Here is a 15,547-nt window from a genome sequence, read left to right on the forward strand (position 1 = left end):
TGATGATGCATGGAGGGGATTGGAACCATGGCAATGAGATGCTATATGATGGAATGAATGTAAAACTAAAGTTCTCTCATGTAAACTACCATATAATCCACAATAAAACATTAAAAATAAATAAATAAATGTTACAGTTTTCATCTGTGAAATTAAAAAAGATTAGAAAGATTGGTGAGTATGCGCCTGGAGGATGTTTACCGATTCTCATTACATTTATAAACAAAGGTGCGCCTGATCCAAGCCATGGTATTTTCAATAACCTAACATGTATACAAAAGCTGGACAGTGAATAAGGAAGATCATAGAAGAACTGATGCTTTTGAGCTGTGGTGTTGAAAGAGAAGACTGAAAGTACCATGGGCTGCCAGAAGAACAAACAGATCTGTGTTGGAAAAAGTGCAGCCCGAGTGCTCCTTTGAGGCCAGGATGACCAAACTTCATCTCTCATACTTCACACTTATTGTCAGGAGGGACCAGTCACTGGAGAAGGATATCATGTTTGGTAAGGTGGAGGGTCAGAGAAAAAGAGGAAGACCCCCAACGATATGGACTGGCAAAGTGGCAGCATCAATGGCTCAAATGTGGCAACAACTGTGAGGTTGGCCCAGGACCGGACAGTGTTTCATTCTGTTGTGCACAGGGTTCCCATGAGTTGGTACCGACTCTATGGCACCCAACAAGAACAACAACAACAATACTGCTCTGTAGAATAACTGGACCTCCAGAATTTATCTAGTTAGCATAATAGTAACAAATGACAAACCTAAATTTCCATCAAAAAAGCCCTGGCTAACTAAAGCACCGTACGATCACAGAGTAGAAAAAAATAACATTCACCAAATACTAAATGGAAGCAGCACACTGCAAAACAACATAAATAGCACAATCTCAGTTTGTACAAATATCCCTACAATTCCTTCATGTGTTTTCTATATGCATAAAAATAGCTGAATAGTCTTCACCCAACTACCAACCATTGTTATCTCAGGTGAGGCTGGGACACAGGTCATTTTCACTCTCCATATTGCCTGTAGTTTTTATAATGATGCACTGCTTGCAAATTTAGAGGAAAAATTGGAGGCTTTTATTCAACTCCTACAAAGGACTGAAATTGAAATAGATCAAAGTGATCATAAAGTTGAAAGGAATAAGATTAATAACTAGTATTTTAATCAAATGAAAAGCTGTTATTGTTAAGTGCCAGCAAGTCAATTCTGACTCATAATGGCCCTATAGAGGGTTCCAAGGAGAGGCTGGTAGATTTGAAGCGCCAACCTTGCAGTGAGTAGTCCAGTGCTTATCCTAAAGTGCCACACCAGGACTCCAATTAAATAAAAAGGAAAATACTTTTACCTAATACTTTTCAACTGAGATTCTACTTCATCAGCATACATAGTCATTTTCCTGCTTCTCTTTGGTGAAGGAGTAGAAATCATTTTCAGTTCTAGATCATAGTCCATCTCATCTGAGTCGGAGTTACTGGCACTGGACCGCCTAGATGTGCTCCGCTCACGGGCCGGCTTGACAGCTGGAAGCTCCTCATGGTATTCTACAACCACCCTGTCGTCTGCATCCATGTCCTGGTCTTCCTCCTCTTCCTCTTCCTCCTCTTCCTCCTCTTCTTCAATGGGTTCCTCAGGAACATTCACTAGTCCTGAAGAAGTTTAACCAAAATCCATTAGGAAAAGCACTAAAACCAACAACTATGAGCTTCTATTCTAAGCTGGTCATCTTTTTTAAAGATGTTGTTCCCATGCCTGAGATTTAACTGAAGCAATGAGTCTCACATAACAGTGTCAATCTGAATATAATTCTGACAACCGACAACAGGAAAATGACTAGGTTAAGTGTGGTCTAGCAGCGTAAGGTTAATAGTCACCTAAAATAACTTTAAATTCATTCAACAAAATAGAATAATAAATGTTCACAGCAATTATAATATTTAGCATGAAAATGGACAAATGGGAAAAATGTAAAATAAAATCAGTTGTTATATTAGGGTGTGAGAATTAGGGATAATTTATTTCTTAATTTCTTTAACATGAACATAAAGATTATATGAGGAAATTAAAGTAACAAACTGGAAGGGTATACCTGAGTAATAGAAAGTTGGTGGATTGTTAATATTGTTGTTTTTGTTAGGTGTCCTGGAGACAATTCTGAGTCACAGCAAGCATTTACAGACTACAATGGTGCCCGGTCCTGTGCCATCCCCACAGTGGTGCCCGGTCCTGTGCCATCCCCACAGTGGTGCCCGGTCCTGTGCCATCCCCACAATCGTTGCTATGTTTGGGCCCATTAATGCAGCCATTGTCAATCCAATTCACTGAGGGTCTTCTCCTTTTTCACTGACGTTCTACTTTACCAAGCATAATGCCATTCTCCAAGGAATAGTCCCTCCTGATAATATGTACAAGTATGTGAGACAAAGTCTCACCATCATCCTCGCTTCTATGGAGCATTCTGACTGTACTATACTTTTCGTTTGTCTGACAGTCCATGGCATATTCAATATTCTTTACCAACACCATAATACAAATGCATCTATGCACTGATCTTCCTTACTGTCCCGTTTCGACAAGCATGAGGCAACTAAAAATGCCATGGGCTGGATCAGGTGCACCTTACTCTTAAAAGTGACATCTTTGCTTTTTAACGTTAAAGAGATCTTTTGCAGCAGATCTGCCCAACACAATACGTTAATTTCTTGACTGTTGACTGTGGTTCCAAGTAAAATGAAATCATTTGATAATTGCATTTTCTTTCTCCCCTTAATCCTAATGTTGATTACTAGTCCAGTTATAAAGACTTTTGTTCTCTTTATGTTGAGGTGTGATAATCTATACTGCAGGCTGTAGTCTTTTTGAATTCATTAAGTGCTTCAGTCCTCTTGCCTTTTAGCAAATAAGGTTGTATTGTCTGCATACTACAGGTTAAGTTACTCTTATTCTAATCTTGATGCTGTGTTCTTTGTACAGTCCAGCTTCATGATTATTTGCTCAGCACAGACTGGTGAAAGTATACAAACATGGTGAAAGTATACAACCTTGAGGTATACCTTTTCTTATTTTAAACAGTATCTCATGTTACTAAGATATAGCTCTTAAATATATCATTTTGGAATACACATTAAAAAAAATTTATAGACATCACCTCTCATTGTCCTCATTACAATGATGTGTATACATGTTAGCCTGTGTTTGTATGCAGATATGGCTAGTTCTACAAAGCACTGTAGAAGATTCTATAAATTAGGTTCAAAATAAAAACCCAAATCTTAATATAACGTAACAGGGTCCTTTCACAATAAACACATCAACAAAAAGAAACTGAAACCAACGTCATGATACCCACTTTTCTGCAGCATTCATCTGGCCAAATCAGTAACTGCAAAACACTAAACCAGGGAACCTGATTTTTATTACCAAACAAAGGAATAATCAACTCAACTCTTCTGATAAAATAACTTAAAAAGAGAATGGTTTCATGCAACTTTTAAAATTAATAGTAGAAAAATTAGTTAGGCTCCTAAGAAAAGTTTTATTATAATTTTCCCTGATCTCATAGTTGAGCTTTTTTGTTAGAACTGTTTTTATAAAACCATTTGACTTCTTTGTATGGGCAATTTAAAATTAATTGTGATTTGACTTACTTTCCTATATGTTGGCAGAGGGTGAGGGCAAGGAAGATAGGATGATAAAGTTTGGAACCTTAAAAGACTGTATTAAGAATAAATATATGAGTTCGGGAGCCAAACATGTGTCTACCCAAGAGCTGAGCAGGCAACTACCGGAATGTCGGTGTTTATAGGATGTCAAGCCAACGTCATCCCCAATCAGGGCTCTCTTCTTGATCACATCCCGCTGAATGCGACGGGAATGATATCTTCGCTTCCTGCAACATTGCCAAAATAAGCACATAATCAAAAACCAGCAGGAAGGATCTTGAAATCCACTAATTCATCTCAACCACACACTGATGCAATATTATGTACTGAGAGATATTCTAAGTGAAGTGGAAACTCACAATTCCCACACAATTTACCACACACTGAAGTATCTTGAATTCTTTCCTCTTGTTTTCTTTCAAGTCTGCAAGTGTTTTTCAAATTGCAGTGCAGAACACCACTGAAGGATTGAGGAAAGTTTAAATACTATGCGACCCTATTTACTTGAAGGTTTTGGACTCACCAAGAATTGCTAAGAATTCCTTTCATGCCTCCATAATTTGGATTCCCATATTTCATGTAATACTGACTTCTTCTGGCTGCTCCAAGTTCCTTTTTGTCATCTAAAAATTAATTACAACAGTTATCTAGGATTTTATGTGGGTGTGAAGACAATGTTGAAGGTTTAAAAGAAGACCAAAAATTAAAAAATGAGGGTATGTTTTCCATAGCTGGGATCAGATCTGCCAAAAGGAAAGCTGCACTATACACATTCACTCTGAGTGCGCACCGTGGCAATGCAGCGTGGAGGAGGTGAGACGGCGTACTGAATGAATGAGCCTAAGCTGCTGTTAGGAGGCTGACTGAAGGAGAGAAATGCACCAAAAATAAACAATGCAAATGGCAAGAGTCCAAAAAGCCTAAGAGAGGCTCCGTTTTTACAGGTGTTCAGGGATCAAAAGGCTTTCTGGAAGAGGGAGCATTTTTGCTAACCCTTGAAAGATGACTGTTCATTTCTGAAAAACACTCCAATAATACAGAATCAGAGTTCAAGAAATAGGTCATACATATGCCGTATATTTGATAAATCATTTCTTCCAGTTTATTGGGTTGTTCTCTGAAAAGACTTAAAGCAAATAGCATGATACCACACATCTAGAATGCACTCAGCAGCTACTCAGATGACCAAATGCAGAAACAAACTCATATGTCAAAAGCCTTACCACCATTTAATATACTGGAGGAAAAGAAGTCAACGATCACAGCTATTTTCATTAAATGCAATTATATAAAGGCTTTTGACAGCTCCTCAAACTTTCTGACTACAAAGGACAGATGCCACTGTAAAAATGCATCCAATGCTATGGGCAAATGTGGAATGCAAACTATTATGTGCACCCTACAAAAAGAAAAAAAGAATGCCCATCAGCTCCTTGGCAAAATGGCTGACTCCAGGTCAGGAGCAGAGAACAGACAAATTGAGACTGGAAAAAACAAATGTTTTGCTGTGCCATAAAGTGAGACAGTGCTCAAAGGATCGTGGGAATACAGTTTACACAACATGGCTGAATCTTGAAAATATTATGCTGAGTGAAGTCAGTCACAAATGGACACATATGGTTATGATCCCACTTACATGAAATAGGCAAATGTACAGAGATTGATGTTTACTAGTGGCTACCAGAGGTAGGAGGGAGGTGGAAAGGGCACTGAATTTCTGCTAATGGCAGAATAATCTGGAAACTTATGGTTGTACATGATAAATGTAACCAACATCACTGAATTATGCATACAAAGAATGCTTAATTGGCAATTTTAAAAAATTTAATTTTCATTTTTTGTTGTTGTTGAGCATATACACAGAATAACCCTGTACCAATTCCAGATTCTACATGGATTAATTCAGGGTCACTGATTACATTCTTAGAGTTGTCTAACCATTCAATCTACCTCTTCTGAGTTGTTCCTCCCCATTAAGATAAATCCACTGCTCCTGAAGAGTCCCATATAATCTTACATGTTGCTATTGTCAAATTGGCACACATTTTATCTACATTTTTACCACAATAAATAAGCAGCAAAATAAAACTCAGCTAAAAAGGGTTATGCTCTGGGCAAAATCAGACAATTTGTGAATCAAAACAGTGACAGTTTCGAAAACACCCACTGAATAAAAGAAGAATCAGTGAGTGTAAACAAACATAAATAGGTAAATAGATAAAAAAAGAAAACCTCTTCCTTACAGCAGATTGCCAACTTATAAACATATAAAAAAAATGATGGCATTAGATAATCATCAACGGATACTAACAGTTTTGGGTGAAAGTCTAATGAGCAATAAATAGCTCCATAATCTCAAAGTATCTCCCCACACATTTCTTTTAATTACAGAAGGGGAAATAGTAACTTTACAGTGGAGAAACCTGGCTATCATTACCTTAACAAGTGATAAAAGCAAATATCTCCAGTAATGGGATAAATAAATACCCTATGCCTCCTGATGATGATGTTGTTAAGTCGGTTCATCTCCTAGCCACCCTGTCTAAATAGGGTGCCCTTCTTTATTGTATCAAGGAGTGGTGGTGAGTGTGAACCACCGACCTTGTAGTTCAAACTGGCCTTGCAGCCCAGTGCTTCACTCTATGGCACCACACCATAGTCCAAACACCACTTCTGGGGTACTCGTGCCCAAAAGGCCTAACCTGAATTTAATTAGGATGAAACATTCCTAAATTGAGAGGCAATCTATAAAACAATGAGCTTATTCTACATAAATGCCTCCCTCAGTTGAGAAAAACTAAGGCAGGCACAGGGCTAGGTCCAGCTTCAGGGAGACTACACAGACATGACAAACTTGATGCTCAATTTTGGAGCAGATCCGAGAGTTGGGGTGGGGAGTATAAAGGGCATTTTAGTCACAACCAATGAAGTCTGAAAATGAACTGTGAATTAATGTGTATTTCCTGACTCGATAACTGTGCTGTGTAAGAGAAGGCCCTTGTCCTTCAGAAATCCATATTGAAGTATTTAGGGCTGAAAGGGCTGGCTGTTTCCAAATAACTCTCAAATTATTGAAAAACAAGTGCACGCACACAGACACACACACACACACACACACGCACAGAGAACAAGAGAAGGATACAATAAGTGAGGCCTAATGAAGCAACTGGTGACTCAGGGTCGGAACAGGAGTTCCTTCTGCTGCTCTCACAAGTTTCTACAGGTATAAAATGAGGGAGCTTCCAAAAAGTTCATGGAAAAATTATATTACCTATTCCTTCCATTTTCCCATGATCTTTTAAAAGATGCCTCTTATACCCCCTCCCACAAAAAATTACTAAAACAATTCTAATGCCCACCAAATATCAGTGTACACACAAAGCCCCTCCCCTAAGAGGCGGGCGTTAGAGCTGAGTGGTACAGTTAGCAATGCCCAGGGTGGTCCTGCTGTGATCAATCAAAACAGATCAGTAAAAAAGCCAACTGGCTGAAAGGCAAATAACAGGCTTTGGGAGAAGGATGTCATGCAATAATCAATCATTCTGATGAAATATAAAAACCAATGCCATATATCAAATTTACCTTTTGTAGCAAATCTCATGAATAACCTGTTTCCTTTAGCAAGCTTATTAGCTGGACGAAGATCATTCCTTAACAGAGACTCTTCTTCTACCTGAGACAACGTGTCCAACTTCAGGAAAAAGAGGATTTTCAATATGAGAATTACAAAGTCAATGTCAATATCGTATTTATTCAGAAGTAAAGCTAGCATTGATTACAAAGCTGTGCTGCCTTTAGAAATACTCACCAGCATTACAGCACTAGTTCCTCTGTCAACTTTTTCAGTCAGGGTCTTCATTGACTACTTAAAAGAATCGCCATCATTTTCTACCCCATTTCTACTGACTGTTTTGCAAAGTATTCAATACTTCCTGACATTAGTATATAACTGTGTATCTATGCATTGTCTGTCTCCCCCACTAGAATACAGGCTCCAAAAGGGCAAGGATTTTGGCCTGACCCAGAATTTGGTATATAGTTGTTGTTGTTATGTGCCATGAAGTCGGTTCTGACTCATAGTGACCCTGTACAGGGTTTCAGAGACTATAATCTTTATGGGGGGCAGAAAGCCTCATCTTTCTCCTGCGGAACAGCTGGTAATTTCGAACTGCTGACCTTGCAGTTTGCAGCCCATTCGTAACCACTATGCTACCAGAGCTCCTTTTGGTATATAGTACACACCCAATAAATATTATTATAATAGAAAACTGAATATATGCTAATCATTCAAAATACAGTAATTGATTGACTGACATTTTAAAGCCAGTTTCTTTTAAGCAGAAGTGTGGGTACTATTCTAAGATTTCCAGATAAAACATTACAGCAACACGAGCTGAAAGTGAACCCTCAGAAGGTTTAATGGTAAAAGCTAGAGGAAGAAGAGAATTAATTTACATTTTAAAACGAATTTTTAAGCTTTAAATTTTAAAACAGTAAGCATTTTTTACACTAAAACCTTACACAGATCTCTGCCTCCTTACTAACCTCTACATCACTTGAGTTCTCATCTTCAACTTCTCCTTCTTCAGCCTCCTCATCATCTGAGCTGTCTTCCTGCTTGTCTGAAACGAGGTGTGATGGAAAAGAAGAACATTAACTTCATCTAGTACAGTTTTAAAAGTCCAGTAATTTCTCCTCCTATTTACTGATGACCCAAGCACTATGGCTTATTTCAGAATTAACTAGTGAGGAAACACTTTATAGTGTTCTGCACAGGAACCCAAAGGCCTATGACAAGACTGTGTAAAGAGCAGAACTTTCAGCCCAAAGTTCCCTTCTTTGTGGTCAGTTACCTTTTTTACTTTTCTCAGATGACTTGTCCTCACTGGCATCCCTGCTTCGCATCTTATCCAGGGCTGGCAGAGAGCTCATATTGATAAGGGCTCGTGCAGCTGTCACTTCATCCAGCCAAACCACATTACCTAAAATATTATGTATGATAAAAAGGTATGTTCCAGAAATCTGATGATCTGCTTCACACAATTCACAATACACAGTTTAAAAGAGAAAAAAAGAAAGTTATATTCCATCCAAACTGTACATAGTCACTGCTACCGCCTCATCAGTAAACGTAAAAATCAACAAATGAAAGGAAGGATAGAAAGTAAGTAGTAACACTCTTAAAATTACCATCAAGCTGCATTCCCAAAGGGGTTCCACAAAATAATCATTAAGCATCCAATAAAGAAAAGGGTTCTGCCTGGGACACAGTGAATACCAAGTTAAGGGTAAGTAGCTCTTAATAATAATGGTAAATGACAAACAAATCGGGAGTATCCTTCATACTACTGCCCCTTAAAGGGAGATGCAAAATGACAATCCCCCATTCTAGTGAGGCCGAGTGAGGCTCATATCCATGGGAGGTAGACAAGAGAGGTTTTGTAGCAAATAATTTAATTTGCCTCTTAAGGTTTTAGCAAGAGAAATGCTTTGAGAAGTTTTATAGGAAAGAAATCTGTTTCACTCTATTTAAAAGGGCATTTCTCAGTTTCCTATTATTCCTGTATCTCAGTTTTAGGAGTCCTGGTGGTGCTGGGGACTAAGTATATGATTGTCAACTGCAAGGTCAGCAGTTCATATGCATTTATTTTGTAGGAGAAAGATGAAACTGTCTGCTCTCATCAAGATTTACAGTTTCGGAAACCCTAGACAGGGTTGCGATGAATTGGAATTGATTTGATGGCGGTGGGTTTAGTCTTGGGTTTGGGTATCTCAGTTTGGGAAATAAACATCTAAAGCCTCTCATTTCTGTCACTAATATGCCACATAGCCTGGGAAAATAAATTCCCTTCTCCATTTCTCAATTTCTGATGGACACCATAAGGTAGTTGAACCGGATAATTCTAAGAGTCTCTCCTCTCTGATACTCTATAGCTATAGTTCTAATAACTTAACTCATTAGTAAGCAAACTCCAATACCCCATGGGCCCAGTTCGATCCACCACCTACCTGGTTTTTAAATTAATTGCTATTAAGTCACTCCCAACTCACAGTAACCCTGGGTTACTGATGAATAGCAGCAGTGGGTTTGAACTGCTGACCTTAGGTAGAAGTCCAGTGCTTATCCAGTGTATCACACCAGGATTCCATCTGGTTATCTAGCTATTTTTAATTTAACTAATTCTTTTTCATCTGTACCTATTTTAATAGATAGTCCCAAGCACCAACAGTTAAGGTAAAGCCAGTCTAGAGGTGAGTCAGGATGAGAAGACAGTGGTCCCCAAAGTCAGATCAGAGGGGGAAGGAAGTAGGGAGGTAAGCTAAAAATTCCAGTGAGCTCACAAATTGGACAGTTTACAAGTTAGGTCAGGCAAGTGGAATTCCAAAAAACACAGTTCAAAGCAGGCAGAGGGAAGCAGTCTGATACAGTGTCAGAGGGCTCTGGGCAAGTAGTAGGTCAAAGACACTGAGATAGAGGCAATCCTTTGAATAGCTATATTATAAGTTGTAACAACTAATTCTATGCCTCTGAAAATGCAGCCCCAAGCCTGTGCAGTTGGAGCCACCCCTTTTGGAGCAATTCTGGGTACTAAAGAGGGCTCAATCGTGTACACGGTACAAAGAGCCAGGAATCCTGATCACCAACTATGTCTGGACTTGAAACGCCCATGGAGGAAAAGCAAGCAAAATGGTTAAAACAAACTCTCCCATCGATGGGCAATTTTTGCTTTCCTGAGTTAAGAACAGCTGTGAGGTGCAGACCAAGGCCCTATCCCTTACCATCTTAGACCACAAAAGCTCTTTTAATAGCAAACAAAAGTATATTCAACAGAAAATGTGGACTTTCGACAAGATGGTGGATTAGGCCAAAGACTGTTTCTGTTGTTGTTAAATGCCAACAAGTCGGTTCTGACCTATCACAACCCAGTCAGGATAGGGTTTCCAAGGAGCAACTGGTGAGTTTGAACTGCCAACCTTGTGGTTCAAACCGACTTTGCAGTCCTGCGCTTATCCTACAGCACCACACCAGGTCTCCATACAACAAAGATGCTAGAGCCAAAGTAAAAAAGACACAGATGAAAACTCTGGCACCCTGAACTTCAGAAGAAAGGTTAGTGAGGTAGCTGGAGTGCTTGTTAGGAGGAGACGCTGAGCAGGCATGGTGAGAGAGGGAGACTGACTGGTGAGCAGCTGGCCAGATGCGGCACCGCCATCTTGTGAGCAGCTTTGACAGGGGAGGGAGGTCTGGCAGAGCAGATTTGTGTGGGTGACAAAAAAGCTGCAATTTCTTCTTTTTCCCCAGGCTCCCCTGGTGACCAGAGGTGTGGCCAGCTCCCACCCTCATCCACCTCCAGCGAAGACATTGCTGGTGGTTGGGAGCAAAACCAGTGTGATGTGGAGCCAGCTATGTTGCTTTGGTGCCTGGATTCAGGCGGATTTGGCTCCAGACCAGTATTTAACCAGTAACAATACAACCAGTGTCTCTGTGGTACTAACAGACAATGAAACCAGATCCATCAAGGGCCCCCATGAACTACTTCTGGACTGAGTGCCCTGAACACAGATAACACTGAAGCCAATAGGAACTCCATCTAGAGCCACAAACTCTGCTGTCATACGCCTTCCACAACTACCTCGTGAGCTCCTTGAATTCCAGGCGCCCCCATAGATTTCGCCTCTCTGGGTCCAACAACTGTTTTCACAACAACCCCACAACAGAATATTCATACTTCGCAGTGTTATCCATAGTTTGTCATGATCCTCACAATTGAAAGCCTTTGCACAGTCAATAAAGCACAGGAAAACATATTTCTGATATTCTCTGCTTTCAGCCAAGATCCACTGGATATCAGCAATGATATCCCTCATTCCATGGCCTCTTCTGAATCCAGCTTGAACCTCTGAACGTTCTCAGTCAGTGTATGCTTGCAGCCGTTTCTGTATTGCCTTTAGTAAAACTTTACTTGCATGGGATATCAGAGATTGCCCAATGATTTCCACATTCCGTTGGGTCACCTCTCTTTGGAATGGGCACAAATATGGATCTCTTCCAGTCAGTCAGCCAGATAGCTGTCTTGCAAATTTCTTGGCAGAGATGAGTGAGTGCCTCCTGTGCTGCCTCACTTTCTTGAAAGATTTCAATTTTTATTCCAATGATTCCTGGTGCCTTGTTCTTTGCCAATTCCTTCAATGCACCTTGGACTTTCTCCCTGAGTATCATTGGCTCTTGATCATATGCTACCTCCTGAAACAGCTCAACATTAACCATTTCCTTTTGGTACAGTGACTCTGTATATTCCTTCCATCTTCTTTTGATACTTTCTGCGTCACTCAATAATTTGTCCAGAGAATCTTTCAATAACGAAAGTCGAGGGTTGATTTTTTTCTTCAGTTCCCCCAGCTTGAGAAATGCTGAGCATGTTCTTCCATTTTGGTTTTCTGATTCCAGATCTTTGCACATTTTATTATAATATTTGGCTTTATTTTCTCGAGCTGATCTTTGAAATTTTCTGTTCAGCTTAATTTCTTCCATTTGCTTTAGCATCTCTACACTGGAAAGCAAGTTTCAGAGTCTCTTCTGACATCCATTTTTATCTTTTCTTTCTTTCTTTCTTGTCTTCTTAATGACCTTTTGCTTTCTTCATGTCTGATGTTCTTGATGTCATCCCACAACTCTTCTGGTCTTCAGTCTTGAGTGTTTAATGTATCAAATCTACAAGAGATATGTCTCCATAAAAAGATGGGAGACCGTCTACATGCCCATCAACAGATAGATGGTTAAGCAAACTTTGGTACATATATACAGTGGAATACTATAAAACACTGAAGAATGATGATGAATCTGTGAAACACCTTACAACATGGTTGAACCTGGACGACATGATGCTGAGTGAAATTAGTCAATCAGAAAAGGACAAACGTTGTATGAGGCTAATGTAAAAAGTTAAAAAAAAAAAAAAAAAGGTTTCTTAATAAAAGAAACCATCTATGATGGTCATGGAGTAGTGGCGAGGGAGGGAAAATTATTCATGAGCTAGAGAGTAAACACATGTTACTAACATAGATGACAGGGCAGGCAATATACAACAAGAGGGAGGCTGGCAGAGGGAAGTTGAAGGTAGCAGAGCCACAGGGAGGAATGCAATAGTTAAAGTGAGTAGAGGTAAATATTATTAACTATGTAGCAAAACAAAGTATATGATTTGTTGAATGTAAAACTGATGATCTGCTCTGTATACCTTCACTCAATTCACAATAAAAAGTTTAAAAAACAACAACAGAAAATGTGGAGGTACTTACAGGAGGTATCATCCAGCCATTCAATGTGTGCTGGAGGGTACTCTTTAAAATAGGAAAAGATATCCTGAGTGCTCATCTCATCTACTCCACAGACATAGATTGTCTCCAGCCTCACTTTGGGAATTGCTAGAAAAACAAAACACAAAAAAAGATTTTAGATTTTCTCCATCTGCCAACTAGTACCCCTTTATAACGGTTCATGTACCAAGAGCTCAGAAAAGAAATAAGCTAAAAAAGACAACAATTATTCTAAAAGAAAATGAGATCTAACAGTAAACAATTTTAATTTCTATTGTAAAACAAAAGCATTAACCAATTTAATTCATAACAGGCAGAAGAGGTTGAGAAAGATGAAACAAATGAGAAAATATGCCCTACCGCTCCTCAAATTAACTTGTAATATTCAAAGCAATAACAAACTCAACAGGATTATGCATTAAACTTGACCAGCTGATTCTAAAATGTTTTAATGTATGCAAAGAGAAATGCACACTAGTCGAGATAACTCTGAAGATGACTATCTAATAAGAGGGAAGTTATCAGAAGAATGATGAAGGCAGAGGAAGACACGAGGAAGAGCATAAGAGTTAAAGAGAACAGAAAAGAATGACATTATATACACAATCCTGCATTAACAATGATCTATGGGTAGATGCGTGGATAGACACATGAATAGGCATGGGTGGGAAAATAAGAGTATACCCACAAATATATAAAGGTATGACAGAAGAGACTTGTACAGGGTATTTACCCTGCTGTAAAAACATCCATGAAAATGGTGAGGTATACAGGGGACAAAATGATGAAAACTTCTTAGACACTACCAAACACCTTAAGGGAATGAGTTGCTAGGCCTGGGAGCTTAGGACCACAGTCTTAGTCAACTGGCATAAACAGAGTCCACAAAGACAATGTTCTACATCCTCCTTTGGTGAATAGCAACTGAGATCTTAAAAGCTCATGAGTGTGTCCATCTAAGGTACAGCTATTGATCTCTTCCTAACTGGAGGGGAGAAAAGTGATGAAAACTGAAGACACCTAGAAACAATTAGTCCAATGGACTAAACTGATTTGATTTAAATATCTTCAAGTCAGTTCCGACTCATAGCGACCCTTTATACGGTTTCTGAGGAGCAACTGGTGGGCCTGAACCACCAACCTCGTGGTTAGCAGTTAAGTGCCTACCCTACAGTGCCACATCAAGACTAATGGACCACATGAAAATCAGCCTTCATGACCCTGACACCAGAAGAAGTAGATAGTCCCCAGCTACAACTACCAACTGCTCTGAAAGGGATCCCATTGGAAGGCTCTGAATAAAGCGGGTGAAAATGTTGAACAAAACTCAAAATCATAAAAAGACCAGCCTTACTGGTCAGATAGAGACTGGTGGAACCCCAGTCTTTGTCACCATACAGTTCTGAAACTGAACTCAACCCCATGGCTCAATTTTCAATTAAGCAGTCGATTGATACAGAGGGGAAACAACCCCACCAGTGAGGAATGTACTACTGAATGTTCAACCACTGAGATAAGAGGGCAGCACTGACCTAAGGACAAAATGCGGAAGGGTGAAGAAAGGAGGAACGGAAACAAAAAACACAGGGAGGACGTGGGATAAGCCACATTACACTGAGGCGACTGCAACAGACATGAATGTAACTGATGATCTGCTCCGGAAACATGCACACAATTAAAAAAAACAAACAAAAACAAGTTGCCCCTGTATATATAAAATATAATAAAATACTAGAAGACAGAAATCCTACAAATCAGTAAGGTAACAACCCAAAATAAAAATGCACAAAGGATATGAGCAGGCAATATATGAGCCTAATAAACAAATGAATAGATGGCTGACTGATGACCCATTAGGAAAATGCACATTAAAACAAGATAGCATACTTAAGTGACCAGATTTCTAAAAATGTATGTCTTTTAGCATAAAGTATTGGTAGCATGGGTGCCAGAGCCTGCTGCTAGGATGACCAGGCACAGCCAATCTGAAGGGTAATGTGGGAATGTCCATTACTAACGCAACATAGCACTCACCCTGTAAGCCTAGGAACCTTCCCCAGGAAACCTGTTGCCACAAGTTGGTTCCGACTCATGGTGACCTTACAGACTAGAGTGCCTCATGGGTTTCCTAGGCGGTCATCTTTGATCCCATATAGTCCTTAAAAGAACATAATGCTCTAGACAGACATTTGTTTTTACTAGTTAAGCCAAACTATCACTAGGTTTTACGATTTCAGGGGATATTTTTGGTTTACGGTTTAATGATTATCTCAAGGCAACAGTTTTAGGGGTTCATCTAATCTTCAGGGCTCCATAAGTCTAGATTCCAAGAGAATTTGAAATTCTATTCCCCTTTTGATCATGATTCTTCTATAGAATCTTTGATCAAAATGTTCAGTAATGGTAACTGGGCACCATCCAGTCCTGGTGTTATATAGCAAAGGAGGTAGCCATTCAGGAAGACAATTAGTCCTACATTCCATATCCTCCTTCTACCCTGACACCCCTTCTTCCATAGAGACCAATATTGTACCTTGGATGGTTGTTTGAAAACTTTTA

General features: G+C 39.4%; 1 protein-coding gene across 1 annotated transcript in view; it reads right to left on the reverse strand.

The window, feature by feature from the left end:
• The window catches only part of LOC102826749 (chromosome unknown open reading frame, human C17orf85), a 48,121-nt gene that overhangs the window by 7,690 nt on the left and 24,884 nt on the right, over positions 1 to 15,547 (reverse strand). Inside the window, exons 4-10 of the mRNA XM_006863272.1 lie at positions 12,971 to 13,096; positions 8,524 to 8,652; positions 8,216 to 8,292; positions 7,253 to 7,361; positions 4,194 to 4,293; positions 3,794 to 3,897; positions 1,357 to 1,657 (exon numbers count right to left, since the gene is read on the reverse strand). Coding sequence (XP_006863334.1) covers positions 1,357 to 1,657; positions 3,794 to 3,897; positions 4,194 to 4,293; positions 7,253 to 7,361; positions 8,216 to 8,292; positions 8,524 to 8,652; positions 12,971 to 13,096 — 946 coding nt within the window. The remainder of the gene's footprint in view (positions 1 to 1,356; positions 1,658 to 3,793; positions 3,898 to 4,193; positions 4,294 to 7,252; positions 7,362 to 8,215; positions 8,293 to 8,523; positions 8,653 to 12,970; positions 13,097 to 15,547) is intronic.

This window comes from Chrysochloris asiatica, unplaced genomic scaffold (assembly GCF_000296735.1).
Source record: "Chrysochloris asiatica unplaced genomic scaffold, ChrAsi1.0 scaffold00054, whole genome shotgun sequence".
In the NCBI taxonomy this organism is placed as follows: Eukaryota; Metazoa; Chordata; class Mammalia; order Afrosoricida; family Chrysochloridae; genus Chrysochloris; species Chrysochloris asiatica.